Genomic DNA, 19,725 nt, shown 5'->3' on the forward strand with positions numbered 1-19,725 from the left:
TGGGTTTATTTAAATAGTGTAAACTGTGAACAGGAAAATCAAGGACTATGTACTTATAGGAACTTACAGGATTTTGTTAACCGTAGTTAGGAGTGTTTTCAAGGTGGCAATGTGATACGTATATTTCATGAGGGAAAATGTCACTGTGCTAAGCTTAGCATCTGCATTTCTTTACAGAAGAAACTGATGAAAGGTACACACTATCTACAGTCCTGTTTCCAGAGGCTTTTATGTAGGTTGACTCCTTTAACCTAGGCAGCTAGAAGAGGAAACTACTTCTAAAATGACTTTATGTTATTGTTACAATCTAGACATTTGTATACTTATAATCAAATAAGCTTGATGTAGTTGACAGCCTTGTTAAAATTTTTAATTGCAGCTGTCCTACATTCGCTAATTTGCTGAGGGATGTGAGTCATACTGCAAAGTAAAGGCAGCCTTTCACCATGTGTTTTGTATGGTAGTCTGGCCTCCTTAAGGACAAAGGGTACTACAGATCATTAGCATGAGGTCTGTTAGCTTTGAGCATCTGCCTGTCCACTCTTCCCAGTGTTGCTTAAGCTCACAGCCTTGTTTAGTGTAGTACCTACCTGGTTTGATGTCCTCAGTTTAGAAAAATTTTCTTGAGCAGGACTATGGTGTATTATTATCCTCACAGATTTTTCACGTAAGGAATTAGAAGCTATGAAATCTTTATTTCAAAGCAAGATAAAACATTGATCTGCAGTCAGTATAGTGATCTTCCTTGTCTTTATGACATGGGCCTTTCCATGTTTGATGATGTCATTTCCCAGGGAAGTGGATTTTAGTATGATGAACAACTCCCAAAAGGGAGAAGAAAATGAATGACTGGCTTTTCTGTCCCTGCCTCAATAAGTGAAGGTGACTGTCCCCTTATCTGTACCTCTTCCTCTGCCAAGCAAAGGAACCACTCACTAGAAGACCCCAAAGTAGTGAAGGTAAAGTGATATGACGAGGGTCTCTCACAATAACTTTTGATTTGTCCAATAGGACAAGAGTCGCCTGTTTCGAGTACAGTTCAGTGGCGAGTCAAAGGAGCAGGCGCTGGAACACTGCTGCAGTTGTGTGCAAAAGCTGGCGCAGTACATAACCGTCCAGGAGCTGCAGCTGAATCCTGGCCCACCCCACGCAAGTCAAAGTCAAGGGAAGAACTCTGCAAAGAGTGTCCCATGGCAGCATGGAGTAAGTAGGCTGATGTGTTTGCTCTATAGGAAACATGACAATGCAGTGCACAGTGAGTGGCCAAAATGACACGGAGTTTGTCAAGTCCATTAGGTTTGTAGTTTAAAAAACATCTGCCAGGCAAGGTGGCTCACACCTATAGTCCCAGCTCTTTGGGAGGCTGAGATGGGCGGATCATCTGAGGTCGGGAGTTCAAGAAAGACTAGCCTGACCAACATGGAGAAACCCTGTCTACTAAAAATAAAAAATTTGCCAGGTGTGGTGGTGCATGCCTGTAATCCCAGCTACTTGGGATGCTGAGGCAGGAGAATCGCTTGAACCAGGGAGGCGGAGGTTGCAGTGAGCCAAGATCACACCACTGCACTCCAGCCTGAACAAGAGCAACACTCCGCCTAGAAAAAAAAATCTAGGCCGGGCGCGGTGGCTCACGCCTGTAATCCTAGCACTTTGGGAGGCCAAGGCAGGTGGATCACGAGGTCAAGATATCGAGACCATCCTGGTCAACATGGTGAAACCCCGTCTCTACTAAAGATACAAAAAATTAGCTGGGCATGGTGGCGCGTGCCTGTAATCCCAGCTGCTCAGGAGGCTGAGGCAGGAGAATTACCTGAACCCAGGAGGTGGAGGTTGCGGTGAGCCGAGATCACGCCATTGCACTCCAGCCTGGGCAACAAGAGCGAAACTCCGTCTCAAAAAAAAAAAAAAAAAAAAAAACTAATGTTGAGTGACTTTTTAAAATTGAGGTTGATACTAATTGTAGCTTCCTATTTCAGAAATTAGGGAGGGAGGAGTTCCAGCTGCATTTTGGATGTCACTATATAACAGTGGTTCTCAAAGTGTGGTCCATGAACTGCTCCCTGGGACTCTTCCAGGGGCCCAAAAGGTCAAAATTATTTTTCTTAATATTTTAAAGAAATAGTGTCATTTGCCTTTTTCACTGTGTCAACATTTGCACTGATGAGACGAAAGCATCGAGTAAGGGTGCTGTCATCTCAGTACAGATGAGGCTGTGGCACCAGACTACTAGCAGTCATCGTCTTCCAGTCATTCACAGTAAGAACAAGCTGACGAAATAAAACCACCCTGTGGTCTGCAGTCCTATGGCTGTCTCAAGGGAAAGCACCTGTGTGACATCTGTATTTTGAACTTGCCTCTTTTTTCATAAAATACTATCATTACGTGAGAGAACAACAGACTGTGGTCATTCAGATTTGGCAGACATTTTCTTAGTCAGTGAAATGAACTATCACTTCAGGAAAACAACTGATAATATTTATTGAAAATAATAAAATTTAAGCTTCCAAGTGAAAGTTAGAATCTTGAAAAACTTGTGTCAGCCATATAAGCTTCACAACTTCCCAACCCAGAAGACTTTTCTAAAGGTGCTTTTAATAAATGTGATTTATTTTTTTTTATAAATAATTACCTGATGAAATGTGTTAATATTTGAAAGACAATATATTCAGTGAACCAGTATTGTCTAAATGACCGATGCCTGACTGCTACAAAACCATACATAGATGAAAGAGCTATTCAAAAGTGTAAGATAGGCTAATGGATTGTACAGTCCATACAATATAACAGTGAACAAGTTCATTGATGGGGTTTCAGATTTAATATTGCAACTAGCTTTTAAGCAACTCACTAGTTGAGTTTTGGTGTTATATCAAGGAATATCCAGAGTTATCTGAACAGGCTATTCTAAAACACCTCTCCCTTCTCCATCTACAATTTGTGTGAGGCCAGATTTTCTTCCTGTCTTTAACCAAAGCAACACATGACAGCAGACCGAATGCAGCAGCAGATATAAGAATCTAGTCACCTTCTGTTACACTAGGTAGTAAAGAGGTTTGCAAAAATCATTACATTTTGTTTTAGAAGAGTTATTTTCCATAAAAATGTTTTAAATATTAAGGGGGTTTATTTTTAATGAATATTTTAAAATTCCATGTTAATTTCTAATAGGATAAATACCAGATAAATGCAACTCAAACAAAAGTTATTTGAAGGTCTCATGAGGGGTCTTGAGATACTGAGACTCATGACCATAGAATTTCTCCCAGAAATACATGTTCTCATTTCTTTGCCATAGCCCCAAATCTTGTTGGAATAAGCATCTACCTCTGCTCTTGAGATGAGATTCTACTTTCAAGCTGGGTTTTGCATTTTCTTTGAGAAGTGATTTTCCAAACCTGGTTTTCCATTACTTCATCCTGTTAGTTTTCCTTAACCAAAACACCTCATATTTGCTGTTTTGTCACTGAGTTTCTTGTTACTCATAATTTGTCTAAGGGGAACAGAGATTTTCATTATTTATTATAAAATCTTTTTCTTTAAGCAGGTGCTGCATGAGTTCCTCTTGAATGTATTTAGTTTGCTGAAGAGATTTTGGTGTTTTGAGTTCTTTCCCTTCATTTGATTTTTGTGAAGATGGCTTAATGCTGAAGCTGCTTGCCTCACAAGGGCAAGGATCTAGTTTCAAACAATAATGCCTCGTCAGCTCCTGCTATATTCTTTAAAAATCCCCTCCTTACACATTGTACAGCTACTGTTGTACACATTTGGTAGCACGTGTTCTTTCTCAGCATCCACTTAAGAGTTACAAGCCATGGTCAAGTTCTGGTCATTCTGGTGCTTTCTCATATTCAGGTGTGTCATTTTTGTAATACCTATATAATTTTTAGTATAAAATAGTTGTTTCCTTCTTTGCAAATACAGATAATGCTATGTGTATTTCAAGTTCTTGAGTCATTTCCTGGCTCATGTTTTGGCTTTTGCTTTTCCTCAGCCTTGTAATTTTGTTAACTGTGGCTTAATCAGGCATTTCTCAACCTTAGCATTTCAAAGGCAACCAGCCTACCCTAGGGACGGGAATGGGAAAGACAGGAGAGAGGATGGCAGTTCCTATGTGAACTCTTCCCTGTTAGCACAAAAAGTCCAGAAGAAAGTAGCTAGGGGACTCCAGCTACTGTGTACACAGACCCTTCCATCTCTGTGCTGTTGCAGGGGTGGACCATCTAATCCTAGGACCCACTAGCCTCAGGTGCTTCAGTTCCACTTGACTTTTTACAGTGTGTCTGGCAGACAATTTTGGTTGACATCTTTCACAGTTCTTTGTGTGAGGTGAACTGATATGTATCCTGGGAAAGCATCAAATGTCATAGCTGAAGAAACATTAGGCACCAGAGTCTGCCTTGTTTTTACAGGTGAGGAAACTGAAGAAACTGAACAGAGAAATGGGGCTTGTCTAAGGCTCCTGATTATAGAGTCCACTGGCCATTTTGCTCATTTTCCATACTCTTGATTGGTTTTCTTGTCCTTGTTCTTTCTTTCCTCAGTGTATCTCCCACCTCCTTTTTGTTGTTGTTGTTTGATGCTTCCAGGTCTGGTTTTCTGCTACGTACTGACTAGCAACCAGCAGCTTCTCTGTAGGACAGAAGGCAGAATTTACTGTCTCCCGCCTTCTGGTAGTCAGACGTGTTGGTGATGGACGGAGGTGCCCTCCAGAGTGCCCTGTTTTCTCCCTGTATTGCACCATCAGCTCATACCTAGTGCAGGAGCACCACTGCTTCTCTGGAGATTAGCACTGCAGCAGCCTCAGGTACCCAAAGCATAGTGGGGCTGCAGACATGTGGAGAGGAAGGAAGGGAGGTAGGCCCTTCATGCCTCCAGGGCTCCTGCACCCCTTGTTCATTCCATTTGCTCATGTCCTACCCAAGAACAACCTGTTACCATAGATTCTCTCCAGAGAGCATGGACCTTGGAGCGTCCCTGTGCTTCCTGATTAGCATACAGCCTTCCAGTTTCCCCACCTCTCTGGAAACCTTAAGCGCTTACATACCCCTTTATTCCAGCACTTCCTGAGTTGCAAGGTAATCATGGTTTTACTTGTTAGGGTCTTACTAGACGGTGGGCTTCCAGAGGGCAGGACTCTGTCTTGTTTTTTGTAGCTCCCATCTCTGTACCACCCCAGTGTCTAGTACGTAGGAGGCGTAAACACTGTTTGAAAGAAGGTATCTGTAAGTTTTATTGACAGAACTCATTCCTTCAGAGTAACTAAAATATATTTTTAAATCCAGTTTTATTGAAAACATCAGTTGTCTTAAAATTATAGAGGATTTCCCCCTTAAAATTATGGAGGTTTTCTCCCATTTTGCATTTCTGCAATGAACATGTATTACTTGAGTAATAATTTTTAGACGGTGACAAATCATCATCTAAGCTGGGGCCCATCCACTGCATGCAGGCTGCCATGGTAACAGCACCTGTTTCTGTGGATGCCCACTCTCCAGGGTCCACGCGTGGTCCTGAACCCTAGGCTGTGCCTCTTGTAACAGAATGCCCCAGTGTCTGACAGGAAGCACTAACAGCCTGCCAGACACGGAGGAACACCCAACAGAGGCCAGGAGCTGCCAATTTAAACTCAGTGCTTCTGCTGTAGTAACTCAAGTAACCCTGTTTAAACCAGGACCGACCTATGCTGACAACCATTTTTACCACTCTTGGTGGTGTTTTCTTTGAACATGCATGCATATTTCTGCTGTAATGGCCTGTGGCGTTTGAGAGTACATTCTGCAGTCTCCTTACTGTACGTCGTTGTATTCCAGACCCACCAGCACTCAGAACAGCAGCCGTGTGTAAAGGCGGGCACAGGCACTCCAGATGCAAGGACCTCACTGACGCAGTTAGCTCAGGTAGAACTTTTCTTTGTTCAGTTTTCTTGTCATCAAAAACAGTGACCCCTAAGAATCCGTAGGCCGTTGTTCACTCCTTTGTTTTAGAAGAGAAACCTAAAGCATTACTCTAAAAGATGATAAAGACAGACAGGCCATTTTTTTCTACCCCTTGCTGAATAAGTTTTATTACAGGAAGTTGTGAGATGAGACACGATGGCTGCAGGCACACAGTCAAGGTCTACCCTCCTAAGGAAATAGGAAGAATGGTTGACCGTCCAAGATAGAAAATTTAATCACCACTTTCCCAAAAAGAATAAATGGAGGACTTCATTGTAATTTTGGAAATGAAATTTGGGAACTATTTTAAGACAAATACCAAAATGAATGTGGATTCAGATCTACAACGATTTCTTTATGGGCAAATTGTTAGTATTAAGCTAAGGACGTGTAGAAACCCGGGAGGATTCAGCTGTTACCACAGAGGTGCTTTCAGATAGCCCCTTGCCCCCAGCCAGAAAAAACTCTTCATTCAAACCGTGGTTGGGTGATGTCTACCCTCCTGGGAGCTCTGCAAGGGCTTTGTCCTCCCCCTCACTGCATTCCTCATTGCAGGTGTTCAAGCCAGCAACTTCTGCTTTCCACAGAATTCTGTGTGAATTTCATCAGTATTCAAGTATGAATTTAATTTTATCTATTTTTTTGAGGCAGGGTCTTACCGTGTTGCCCAGGCTGGAGTGCGGTGGCATGATCTCGGCTCGCTGCAACCTCTGTCTCCCGGGTTCAAGCGATTCTCCTGCCTCAGCCTCCCGAGTAGCTGGGATGACAGGCACATGCCACCACTCCCAGCTAATTTTTGAATTTTTAGTAGAGATGAGGTTTCACCACGTTGGCCAGGCTGGTCTCAAAGTCCTGATCTCGTGATCCCCCCACCTCAGACTTCCAAATTGCTAGGATTACAGGTGCGTGCGAGCCACTATGCTTGGCCGAATTTTCTTTTAATCCATCTGCCTAACTGTGCTATCAGTAGTGCCAGAAAGTCTTAGGAAGACCAAGACTAAGAATAAATTAACAGATTAAGAGGGCTCTGTGTCCATCAGCAGGACAGACTGAATAAAGCCCATATTTGCATTGGGGTTAGGGTCTAACTGAATCGGAGAAGCTGAGGACAATTGAGCTGTCATAAAATAATAAGCAAGGCAGGGTGTGATGTCCTTATTTAGGAAATATCAATTGCTATAAAAGGTATACCTTTGCCAAGTTTATTTACATAGTATGGAAGAACCATATACAAATGAGAAAAAGCATGAAGCTTGGCGCGCACATGTATTACTTGTTTGCTCTTATCTTTTGGACATGTCATTCTATGTAAGTCGGTAAAACTTTCTGCAAGGCAATTTAGCAGTAATATCAAATTTAATGTTATCTATAATTTCATTTAAACTACACAAATATACATATAAATTTGTACATCACACTTGTAAGAAATTGGAAACAACATAAATGTTCATTTAATAGGATATTAAGTGTGATATAACCATAGCTAGGATAAAAATCCAATTAATAAAAGGGATATAGGCCAGGCATGGTGCCAGTCCTAAGCACTCTGGGGGACCAAAGCAGGAAGATCACTTAAGGCCAGGAGTTCAAGACCAGCCTGGCCTAACATAGTGAGACCCCCATCTCTAAAAATAAACAAATGCTGTATATCCCTATCTGTTGACATGGAAACATATTCACAATACATTGAGCTTTTTAAAAAGGAGGATACAAGACTATGATTTTGTTTCTGTAATAAGTACACTAAGTTTGGAAGGACATACACTAATATGTTAACAGTGGCTCTCACTGGAGAACAGAGGTCCATGTTACTTTCACTTTCTTCTTTATACCTTTAGGCAGAGTGTGAAAAGCTAATCTGATACTTTTAGAAAAGAAAACTTTGGTTACAGATAGTTCCCAGAGAAATGTCAGTCGGTACTTACACACTAAACCATGCTTTCCACAGAAAGGGAATAAAACCACCTACCTCACAGAATTAATGTGAGGAGTCGGTAAGATGACCGAGTCAGTGCACCGAAGTGAGCGGGCCACACAGAACCGGAGCCCGTCACTGCCATGTGGGACTGTGGATCTAGTGTTGCCACATCTTCCAAACTGTCAGGATTTTTATTTGAACTTTCCTAATATTTAAATGTTGGCAGCTTATTCAACTAGTTTTAAAACACTGAAGGTTACCAAAGAAAACATACAGATGGCAAATAAGCATGTGAAAAGATGCTCAACATTATTAATCATTAGGCAAATGCAAATCAAAACCACAGTGAGACATCCTGCCAACTTATTAGAATGCCCAAAATTAAAAACAAAAACAAAAACTGCCAATACCAAATCCTGGATGGGTGAGCAACTAGAACTCTCCTATACGCTGCTAGTGGAATATAAATGGGACAGCCACCAGAGATGACTGTTTGGCAGTTTCTTACAAAGGCAAATATACACTCACCACATGATCCAATCCCAGGTATTTACTGAAGTGAAAGGAAAACCTGTGTTCACACAAAAACCTGTACGTGAATTTTTAAAGCACTTTTATTCATAATTGCAAAAAATAAGAACACCCAAATGTGCTTCAGCTGCAGGATAGATAACCAAACTCTGGAACATCCATGCGATGTAATACTTATTCAGCAATAAAAATGAACTACTGATATACTCAACATCATGGATTAATCTCAAATTTATCCATCATGCTAAGCGTCAGAAGCCAGATTCAACAAAGTATTATGATTTCATTTCTATGACATTCTGGAAAAGGCAAAACTATATGGAGAAGAGCTCAATGGTTGCCAACGGTTAAGGGTTTGACGGCAATGGTTAACACGAGGGTCACAGAGAATATTTTTGGGAAGTGAAAGAAATGTTCTGTATTTTTATTGTGGTGATAGTTACATGACTATTTGTCAAAACTCACTGAGGGCCAGAATGAGATGCATGTGAACTAATGTGTCCTTTGGGCAGTCTGTGGCCTCTTTCTTACTTTCAGAATGCAGGTAGCACATCGTAGACTCCTCACATCCACTCTGCCACCCAAGCTGTGGGGAAGATGAACTAAGCCAGTGGAGCTCAGTTCATGGAAAGGTTTATTTCCAGTCCACAGGTTATCAGCACAGTATTCTTCATTACAGTAGAATCTCAACTTTGCAATTCATTTCATCAGTACATTTGAAATCCTTTCCTTAAGGCAACAAGTTTATTTCACATGCTATGTGTATTCAGAAAATGTATTAAAATACAAAATTCTAAACGTAATAGTAAAACTATGTAAAGAAAGCCTGTAAAGCTAATGAACACTAATTTTTGCACGTGTAGTTCCCTAATTTTTCCTGAAAGCGGTATTGCTTTCACCTGTAATCTGTAACGTTTTTTTCCGGTATCCCTGCAGACACTTCTGGCCTCCGAGGAGCTGCCCCGTGTCTATGAACAATCTGCATGGGGTACAGAAGAATTAGGCCCCTTCCTGCGTTTGTGCCTCATGGATCAGAATTTCCCAGCATTTGTGGAAGAGGTAGAAAAGGAACTTAAAAAGCTGGCGGGGTTGAGCAATTAATTCTCTGTATACATATATATAATTAATGAACTTCAAAGTATGGAATGCTTCCTCCTAAAATTAAAGAAGATATTAGAATAAAGAGTATTATTCCAAACACCTTTTATCAATGTTTTATTTTTAAAAACAGGTGAATCCACTTTTTTATACATCATTGCACTTCAATAATTACACAAAACACAAGTACATGCATCTACAGTTACGCACCGCATGAGAACCCTGTTAGGTTATAAAATCTACCATCAACCAGTAAATCAATGTGAAAAAATACAGTGTCAAACCAAAAAGTATAACTAGAGTTGCATAGAATATCACCATGCTATAACATTTCAAGGTCATTGAAAACAAAAGAAAAATTATAAAAGTTTGCCTTGATTGAATGTACAAGAATAAGATTCAACACATCAGTGCAAAAGGATTTATGAATTTACATGACTTAACAAAAGAAAAGATCACTTAAAAAGCAATCATACGTATATACTGCAATTCATTATACCCATTCAGTGGACTGTTCCAGCTTATTAAAGTCACAGGTTAAGCCCTTAACAATGATAGGTTTCAGTTTATATTACTCATCTTTATGTACCAGAACTGCACAATTTCCTCATCTGACAACATACAATAAGGAATGAATATCAGCAGCTTAAAAATGAAACAAGCATTTATTTTGGATTTCTCCCACCCCCAAAAATATAAATATATATATATATTTATATACTGTATATATCTGTAGGTTTTGCTGTACTTTACAAAAATGTATCACTAGATGGCAGCAGTGCATTTTAGAGCTTTGCCAATTTAACAGCTGCATTAAGTAAAAAATGGCGCATGCATCATGATCGGATCCTCAGAGGACCTTTTCACTTCTATTTAAATATTTTAACAAAGGAAAAAAAGCAACATTCACAGCACATCAAGCCCAAAATAGTTTACACCTTCTACACTGAAGCATTGTTTAAAATGTACCTGGCTAGGTCACCCTTACAGGAGAGGCTAAATAAGGCATGCTTTAGACAGTCATTGTGGTGTTGCTCACTTGAAAGGGGAGAGAACCAAAGAGGTCCAAGCAGAAAATTTAGCAGGTCATGTTGCCACCAGTTTCAGGAACCTAAAGTTCTGTAAAGAAAGACGTATTTGGAAATTAAAAGGGAATATGCACTGTTACTCAGAACTACACCGTGTGCCACATACAATAAAGCTTTGGTCCAAACAGCATGCTTAGGGATGTGGTGTGAAATTCTGATCTCCACGTGCCTAACAAGATGACGTTCTGGCCTTGCTGCTGCTGCTGCCTGGCCACCATTCTTGTCTTGCCCCCAGATGTGACGTAAGCCTAGTAGACCTATGGGAATAATCTGCCTAAGAAGGTGACAATTTAATTTTCACCTCTTTGTAAAGATCTAATAGTAGCGAAAAGTGTTTATGTTAAAACATCATGTCTTCTGAAATGGCATTTATGTAAATACGTGACACAATGCAGCTGATGGCTAGGCATGGTGGCTCATGCCTGGATTCCCAAAACTTGTGGGAGGCTGAGGCAGATGGATCACTTGAGGTCAGGTGTTCAAGACCACCCTGGCCAACAGGATGAAACCCCGTCTCTATTAAAAATACAAAATTTAGCTGTGCATGGTGGCGGGCACCTGTAATCCCAGCTACTCGGGAGGCTGAGGCAGGAGAATTGCTTGAACCCAAGAGGCGGAGGCTACAGTGAGGCAAGATCGCACCACTGCACTCCAGCCTGGGTGACAGTGAGACTCCATCTCAACAATAACAAAAAGAAAGAACACACAAAAACCAATGCAGCTGAAACATGTTCCTTTCCAGTCACTAAACTGGGCAGACAGATCTGGCTCTATCAGTATCAGCTGCTCTAAAATGAACTAAAAGATCTTACAACATACATAACACAATTATTGAAGAATTTCTAACAAGGTCAACAGAGGGCATTCATTTAAATATAATTTTTAAAACTGCTAAAGGCGGCCATACTTACATTGTAAGCAGTATTAATTTGTGTTTCTCTGGCGCAAGTTTTTATCTTTGTGATTGTTGGTGGAGTTGGTTTTCCTTTGGAGGAAAAATTGTATTACATGAGTTCAACTTGGTCAATAACAACTTTTGAAAGTATAACACATGGAAATACAGGGACTCTTTCACTTACTACCATCCCTGGTATAGTGAGAAATTTCATGGTACAGTATGAGTCCATAAGAAACATTCCTTAAGGAGCTACAGGGTGAGTATCCCTCATCTGAAATTCCTGGGATCACAAATGTTTCAGATTTTTCTTTTTTTTTCAGATTTTGGAATATTTGCATTATACTTACCAGTTCCGCATCACTAATCTGAAAATCCAAAATCCAAAATGCTCCAGTGAGCATTTCCCCTGAGCATCATGTCAGCACACAAAACCTTTGGATTCTGGAGCATTTCAGATTGTGGATTTTGGTAGCAGGCATACTCAACCTGTGTATATCTCATTTTATCCTCCTTTTGACTCCCAAGCCAGAAAAAAAAAAGGAAGTTTGAAAACTCCACTGAACACAACACAACTGTCCCTTCTTAACTGATAAAGATAATCATAAGGTGGCAGTGCTGGGCCCTCTGGTACTTAACAAATTTGGGTGCTGTCTGCCTGCCTCTCACTCTTCAGTCCAACTCTAGTGGATTCTGCCAATCTGGATTGCTTCCATACCTGCAGTACTCTCTTGGATACCAGCAATTGTTAATGGAGCTGGACAGTTTATCCAGGTTACAGTGCAGCTTCAAATTAACATGGACAAAACCGGAAGCCTCAGATATACGGGTCATTTCCCCCACATTTTAAGCATACAGAATATGCAAAATTTGAAAAAACAAAACAAATTTTGCATGGCGTTCCACTTGGTATGGCCGCTGAAAACGAGACTGCATAGCCTCTCCCGGGAATCAAATGGTCTCTAGTCAGACCTGTGTCAGGCTAAGAAATCTGCACCACAACCTTCATTTCCACTCACTGTCTTCCCCTCCGACCTTAGCTACTCCATTTGATTAAACTGCAAATAGAACATGATTCAACTGAATCCGTGTCCAATACAGTACTTACATTGGTCCAGCTGGTTCATCGTCTGCACGGTGTTCAGGTTTTTGATAATCCGTGAGAGAGAAGAGAAGAAAGGAGAAAACCGTTATATTCTGCATAAGGATTAACAGAACAGCAAACTGCAAGTGGCAATCATGGCTACTCACAGCATTTATTAAAGGCCATTCCATCTGGAGGTGCAAAACACTCATGGAGTTATTATTTCTAGATTCAAGTTTAAATGGCAGGTATGTTGTTTCAATGGTTTTAGTTAACACTTTGAATGCTTGTCATGAAAAACTGCAACTGTAGCGGACAGATAGGCTGCAACATTGTTATACTCATCTTGTCCCCAAGTTCCAGTGGTTCACTCTTAAATAGATGAGAAGACAAACCAACATTTCAGTTGTAAAATCCTGCTGTTTGTTTTCTTGTGAATGCATGCAGTTTTGGCTCAGTCCTGCAATGTGAATGGATGTGTACATTCTGTACGTTTAGCCACACATCCTCACTTCCCCAAAGGGCACTCTGTTTTTCTCGCTGGTTTTTTGTTTTGTTTTGCTTTGTAATCATTAGGAGAGTCTTTCATCTGGAGAATGAGACTGAGGAAGAGGCAACCACAATAGTTCAACCTAAATTGGGTCAGCCATGCTGGGCTATGCCAGCAACGAGTGTATGTATACCAGAGGATGTTCTGTGACACACCAAGGAAAGCTGAACAGTGCTGACATCCCTCTAGAAAAGGCTTCAGAAAGACAGGCTCACTCTTGTGCCCTGGCCAAAACCAGAAGCCAAGCCCAGAGGAGCCATAACTTTTTTAAAATAAAAAAGCTGACATATGAGTTCAAGCCTTCTTAAATTGAGGCTTTATGATTCTGATTTATAAGTCTTTCATGTTTCAACTAAGTGCAACTTGGTCCCCTTTAAGCAAAGATATACATTCACAGAAAGAATGTTTTAGAGAGACCCGCAAAGGGGAGGAACAAGTACGTGCTCTTAGTTTGTTTTCATTATACAATAGTCGGGTAGACTACATGATTCAGAACAGTTTGATTTCACTGAAGGCTTCTAGAAAAACTCTCAGCAGGATTCCACAAGGGGGCTTGGTGCACATGAAGCAGTTATGGAGATTACAGTCTCAGTGTAGGCATCTGCAGGAGCACACGTCGGGAGTAATGTCTGTCAGAGGGAGACATTGCTCCACCTGTTCCTTCGAGGCAACGGAGAGGCAAAGCCACCGCCAGCACACACAGTGACTGGAGCAAAAAAGGATTTCAAAAAAAAGAACTAACCACAAACCAATGACTCATCAGCCAAAACAATAGGCTAGCGACACACTAGTGTCCACAGGGGTCCACTACTAACAACAGTGTACACTATCAAACAGGAACAGAGAACAAACTAAGACTTAAGGACACCCAAGACATCTGTGTGCTGTGTATGCAGTGGAGAGGTACAAAGACATACCAGGTACTAAGACACACAAGCCCAGCCTAAAATCGCCCTTCACAACATCCTAATGCTCAGCATCCCGGCCAAGCCAGCTCAGCTACATGCTAGGAACTAAGCACTTAGGGGATTTAAATGGAAAGACATAGGAGCAAACTTGGAATGTTTTTAGTGCTCTGGCTGTGCACTTGAAAATACTAAATTCTAATGCAAGATAGCCGAATCAAGAATACACCAATCTACTCCCAAATTTAAAATAAAAAGCAGGGGAGGGAGAATCGCAATAGCCAGGCTAATCTTTTCAAAGCATGACACTGTAGGCACCAACCCAAGCACCTCACACCACGGGCTTTTTTCCTTTTGGAGTGGGGGTATTCCCTGGTGTCTGATTAGTAATGTCACTTTCCAGCCCAACAAGCTGGTAACATGCAAAGGGCTGCAAGGAGGTGTTTTAGCGACAGTGCCTCTGGCGTAGCTGCCATGCCTGCAAGTGGGAGCAGCTGAGATTCCCAAGGGGGCAAAATCCCAGGAGCCCCCTTCATCTGTCTCCCCAAATCCACTTTCACACTGACAAACAAAGCACCTCATGTCTCCCCACTCGCTGGACTGAACCTGCAGCACCACTCTCCCCTACAGGTCAGACAAAAAAACGACTTGACCCCTAACAGGGAAGTCAAGGGAGAGGGAAAGAACAGAATTACGGAAAAAAGATACAAAAATCAAAGTAAATGAGGAGTAAACAGCAAACTGAAATCCAAATTAGTCGTGAAAGTGAATGAAGTAAACTTGAAGAAAAGTGTTAACATTATGAACTGTGCATCGTATAGACTGAAGCGGAGATTAAACGAACTCCAAAAGCATGCATATCGCTCACTTACCACCATGTTTTAAGGGTTTGATGCAATTGAGGGGGGAAAAAAAAGAAGTCATAGTAACCGACACATATCAACATACCCCAAACCCTCAGGCCAAAGAGAGCCAGCTTAAACAAGACTGTTCTCTCCACCTCAGTGTTGCAGCCGCTGGCTAGGTGAGAGGAGGAGGACTGGGGGGAGAATGGAAACAAGGTGCTTCTGGAATCCACCTTCTCAGAGAGAAGTTCCTGGGGAGCTGTAGTACACACGGATTTCTCTACGTGTTCCATCTTCCCAACCGAATGGACTACAGCCCTCGCTCCCCTACATCCGCCTCATCATCTAGCAGGGGAGCTCTGCAATGTCTAGTAAATAGGAGATTGCCCAATACGGTATCACCTCCAAAAAGATGGCTTTAAAGGCCGAATAATGAAGAGTTGACTCTCTGGTCAAAGGTTCTTTGTCACTGCATTCATCTCACTAGAAGGTTTCATGGTATCTAAAACCAGTTAAATTTTGCCTGACCTTAGCAGGTTAGCATGAAACCCAAGAGACTAACAGTTACTTCCTATTTCCTTCCTTGTTTGGTCCTATTGCATTTTCTCCATAAGGTAACTTGTTACCGACCCAGATGGTCCCTAGTTAACAGACTAGACACTGAATGTGTGTTTTGGGTGTCATTTTAAAAGTCACATTTCTTTTCCCATATCTCTAGCCTGTATAAAGTTTCATATGCTACCAAATGTTTTGACTAACAAATAGATTTTGGAACATTAGAAACAGCTCTTCTTTTTTTTTAATTTGAGACGAAGTCTCCCTCTGTCGCCCAGGCTGGAGTGCAATGGCACGATCTCAGCTCACTGCAACCTCGGCTTCCTGGATTCATGAGATTCTCCTGCCTCAGCCTCCTGAGTAGCTGGGATTACAGGTGTATACTACCATGCCTGACTAATTTTTGTATTTTTAGTAGAGATGGGGTTTCGCCATGTTGGCCGGGCTGGTCTCGAACTCCTGACCTCAGGTGATCCACCCGCCTCGGCCTCCCAAAGTGCTGGGATTACAGGCATGAGCCACTGCACCTGGCTAGAACAGCTCTTCATTCTTAAGTATCTAAAAGAGCTTGGATATATCAGAGCCACTAAAAATGGCCCCCAAAAAAGTTCAGTGAGTCTGAAATGAACTATAGGTGTATCCTGATAATAAAGTGCCTATTTGGCAGAGAAAAACCATGCCAGGCCTATTTAAAAAATTCCCAATTTCCTAATGGCATAAAAAATCCAATACAGAGGCACAGATGGTTATCTGATAAACACTTACCACCTCTAACACTCCCAAGTTTGTGTCAGATAGAATGTACCTCCTTGTTTATTCCAAAAAGGAGTGTATGTATATATCACATGAAAATTTGGGGAGAAGCACATGGGAAGAAAGCAGACAGGTGAGTTTGTCCTTTCTATGAACTGCACAGGAGTTGAGGGGAACTGGCTAAAGAAGGAAAAGGCAGAGAAGAAGGAAAACTCATCAAAGAACTATCAACGTTTCCTTTTGTTTAATGGTTACTTCAGGAAAGGAGAAGAAAGGCAGGGAGGAGTTTGAGAGAAGAAGACAGAGGAGAAAGAAAGAACGGAAATGCTGGAGCAAGGGTAGGGTGTGAAGATGGAGAGTGGAGCCTGGCCCACCCTGGCTGTCAGGAAGGGAGGGAGAGAAGGCAAACACTGCGATCACTCCAGCACTCGGACTTTTCACCCCAATTCAACGACCAAGTCAACACTGCTTTCATTATAATATTCTCCCGAGAGACTAGAGCAAGGAGGTTTTACTTTGCTCTTACCCTGCCGTCATCTCTTTTACAGGTAGGATTCGTTCACTGTCTATAATAACTTAGTTTAAAAGAGGTATTTTCCCTCTAGGAATCTGTTCAGATTTGCTGGCCACAGATGTCTCCTATAACAAACTGGTCCCCCATTTGAATTCAGTAACCAAGGAACTCTTTTTTAAAAAAGAGAGCTGCTTTCCTGGGCAGGTGTCTGCACTTGTCCAACAAAACAATACTAACCATTTCTCAAATCTAACCTGCCACATGCACTGCGACAGCAACTTCATAAGCACAGGGGCTTCTTAGGGCAAAGACTAGACCTTTTCTGGGAAGACGCTAGGCTGCTACGTCACTCTCACCGGTGGCAGCCAGCCTTGCCTTAACATTTAAAAATCAGGTTCTGATGCCCATCTTTGCCTCCTCTTACCTGACCTTGTAGCTTCTCAACCTTTCCAAAGGGCAGGCTGAGGAAGGTAGTATTGGCAAAGCAAAAGCATTCTAGGGGGATAAAAAGGCCCTTCTCAGGAATGAGGCATAACTGACCCTACAGAACCCAAACTGGAAACACACGAAGGGCAACTCTTTCCCTTTACCTCAGCTCTAAGTAAAGGTGTACTCTTGCCTTGGGAGTCCTAATATGTGGCAGGAGAGAGAAATATCTGGAGAAAAATAGCATTAGGAATACATGAAATCCACCCCCAAAAAAGCAGGTTCACTTCACAGAGTAGGAAAGTAAGACTCCTAGGACACTCCCAGGGTGCAGGAAACTAGAGACTCATTTACAGAGGCCATCTGCTCCCAGCCAACGTCCCTCCCACACCTCTGCCCAGCTCACTGCTGAGTGTACAGAGTCACCAGACATTGTGTCATCAACAAACCTCCTCACCAGCCATTCACTACTTACTGCAGGCAGAGAGATTCAGAACTGCTCAGAAGAAAGGAAAAGATGGGGAAGGGGCTGTAGCTCTCAAACATGTCCTCCCAGAGAGTCTAAAGCCACTGGCATGCCTCTGGGGCCACACACTTTCTGAGGGAGCACAAGACATCACTTTGTATTTTCCACTGGACAGCCAGCTCTGTGGGACATGATACAGCACCACAGGTGCACAAAAACAGGCCCTAGAAAAGCTGGACTACCGCTGGCAACCCCAATGTCACCCCAGGACGGCTGCCACCGAGCCCAGGGGCACACCCATCTGTCTAGGCTAGTCAGGGACAGGGTGGTGGTAACAGTTGGCCAATTAATTTCTTTATGCTGGTCATGTTATAGGATGAGGATAGGGAGCCAGCTGGGAGCCTGAAGTACTTCGGATACAAGTCTCCTTCAGCAGCCTCCCCTTCACAGGGTGAAAGACAAAAACCTATCACCAAAAATTTCCCAAGGTTTTTCTGACTCTAGGTGCATCCAATAATCTAAGACTTCAGCTCCTGCTCTTTCCAGTGCTTCATGGTTTGCTGTGGTTCTGCTGCCACCATCTCCTCCCTTCTCTGACCCTAGGCCAGCCTGAGGGCACAGCCCTGGGGCACCGACTCCATTTGCTCCACCTTCGGTACCTCGGTCTTATGCCACGTGGGTGGATACATCAGGCTCTCTCCATCACTCTTTGTCTGTGAGACATAGACGGAAAAGCCACCGAGTAGAAAGGCTTGAAAACCTATCAAAGGGACCGATCAAGGGAACCAAAGGCTGTCTTGTTCCAATGGCTTTTCTGAGAATAGTCTGACTGGGCTGGGGCAGTTACCTACAGGGGCTACACCAGGCAACCATGTGACAACCAGTTAGGTACCTTAAATCTGCCTGAAAGGCCAGGTGGCCTGCGATCTTGGGGTGGCTTCTAGGCTTGACTTGGATTCTCCTCAAGCTCAATCTGCCTGATGATCTGTATTGAAGGAGGACAGAGCTGAACAAAGAGACTGACAGCTGCCCATTCACCGCATGGGGCCTGAAAGGCAGATGGGACTAGGGTTTGGAAAACACCCAAACAGAGGGAGAGAGCTAAGGACAGCTCTAAATGGCTAATGCAAAAAAGAAAAAAAAAAAAAAACAAAAAACTTACGGGTAGGGGGTTAGGAACTGGCCTAAGAATTTTCCTTCTTTCCTTTAGGGATTGAATCCCAACATCCCTATAGTCCTCTTTGGGTACTTGGAAACCCCTGAAGGAACCAACCCCAATAGTAAGCTATTCTGTAGGGATGCCCTTACCGTCGGGAACCTCATCCGGCCTCTTCCTCTTCTCATACACAACAATGATCACCACAAGGATGATAATTTCAGCCAGAATTCCCAAAAAAGGCCAGAGTGGGGCCAGGTGGCTCCGCACCCTGAGGACAGTGACAACAGAGGCGGAGCCAATGGCGTTGGTGGCATTACATTCATATTCGCCAGGGTCTTCTGTGATCTGCAGGTTCACAATGTTCAACTCAGTGTAATTTTCCTTGTTGATGATGAAGAAGCGGCCAGAGGTATTGACAATGTCCTGCAAAAAAGCGGGAATACACGAAGGTGACTGAGTGACTGAGCTAATGTTCAAGGGGGGGTGACACTGCTCTCTGTACTTCTCAGGCACCAGCCAGAATGAGGGAGCAGTGTCTAGGAGCATTTCATTAATGATTTCCCTTCAGTATCAACAACAACAAATCAACACACTACTGACAGAGCCAGGCAAGCCTCTCTGACCATCGGTCCTCCAGACTTCCCCAGCTTCCACGAAGTGGTACAGGTCCTATTGCCTGGAGACTCAGAAAAGTCCAACAACCTAGTAAGTGCTGCCTCAAACACCAAGAAGAAACCACAGCTGAAAGAGGGCAGGGGGAGGAGGGGTGGGACCCCACAGTCAGGCATGTCTGGGGACCTCAGCTTGGTGAGTTCTGAGGAATCTCGCTATCCTCCACAAACAATGTTAGGAACTCACTCCTAGTCAGACTGAAGGAAATTCACAACTTTCCTTTCATTTAAGGACTACGGGGTTAGACGAAAGGTTATTCAATCAATCAATCAATCAATCAACAAATCTTTACGGCTGGGCACAGAGGCTCATGCCTGTAAGTCCAGCACT

The 19,725-nt window shown here is 42.6% G+C and overlaps 2 protein-coding genes across 13 annotated transcripts in view; one reads left to right on the forward strand and one right to left on the reverse strand.

The window, feature by feature from the left end:
* The window catches only part of REC114 (REC114 meiotic recombination protein), a 104,606-nt gene extending 95,028 nt beyond the window's left edge, over positions 1-9,578 (forward strand). For 2 of the 3 annotated variants that reach the window (XM_035259169.3, XM_035259171.3), the window contains 3 exons: positions 1,012-1,203; positions 5,811-5,897; positions 9,322-9,578. In XM_035259169.3, coding sequence (XP_035115060.3) covers positions 1,012-1,203; positions 5,811-5,897; positions 9,322-9,486 — 444 coding nt within the window. In that variant the 3' untranslated portion in view covers positions 9,487-9,578. The remainder of the gene's footprint in view (positions 1-1,011; positions 1,204-5,810; positions 5,898-9,321) is intronic. The other variant, XM_035259170.3, reaches the window with a different exon arrangement.
* Positions 9,579-9,587: 9 nt separating this feature from the next.
* The window catches only part of NPTN (neuroplastin), a 71,233-nt gene continuing 61,095 nt past the window's right edge, over positions 9,588-19,725 (reverse strand). For 5 of the 10 annotated variants that reach the window (XM_054239414.2, XM_078333625.1, XM_054239415.2 and 2 more), the window contains 5 exons: positions 18,873-19,146; positions 12,718-12,741; positions 12,575-12,596; positions 11,483-11,556; positions 9,588-10,602 (listed from right to left, as the gene is read on the reverse strand). In XM_054239414.2, coding sequence (XP_054095389.1) covers positions 11,496-11,556; positions 12,575-12,596; positions 12,718-12,741; positions 18,873-19,146 — 381 coding nt within the window. In that variant the 3' untranslated portion in view covers positions 9,588-10,602; positions 11,483-11,495. Of the gene's footprint in view, positions 10,603-11,482; positions 11,557-12,574; positions 12,597-12,717; positions 12,742-18,456; positions 18,550-18,872; positions 19,147-19,725 lie in introns of all 10 variants that reach the window. The other 5 variants (XM_009005220.4, XM_009005218.5, XM_009005219.4 and 2 more) reach the window with 3 other exon arrangements.

The sequence above is a fragment of the Callithrix jacchus genome, chromosome 8 (genome assembly GCF_049354715.1).
Source record: "Callithrix jacchus isolate 240 chromosome 8, calJac240_pri, whole genome shotgun sequence".
In the NCBI taxonomy this organism is placed as follows: Eukaryota; Metazoa; Chordata; class Mammalia; order Primates; family Cebidae; genus Callithrix; species Callithrix jacchus.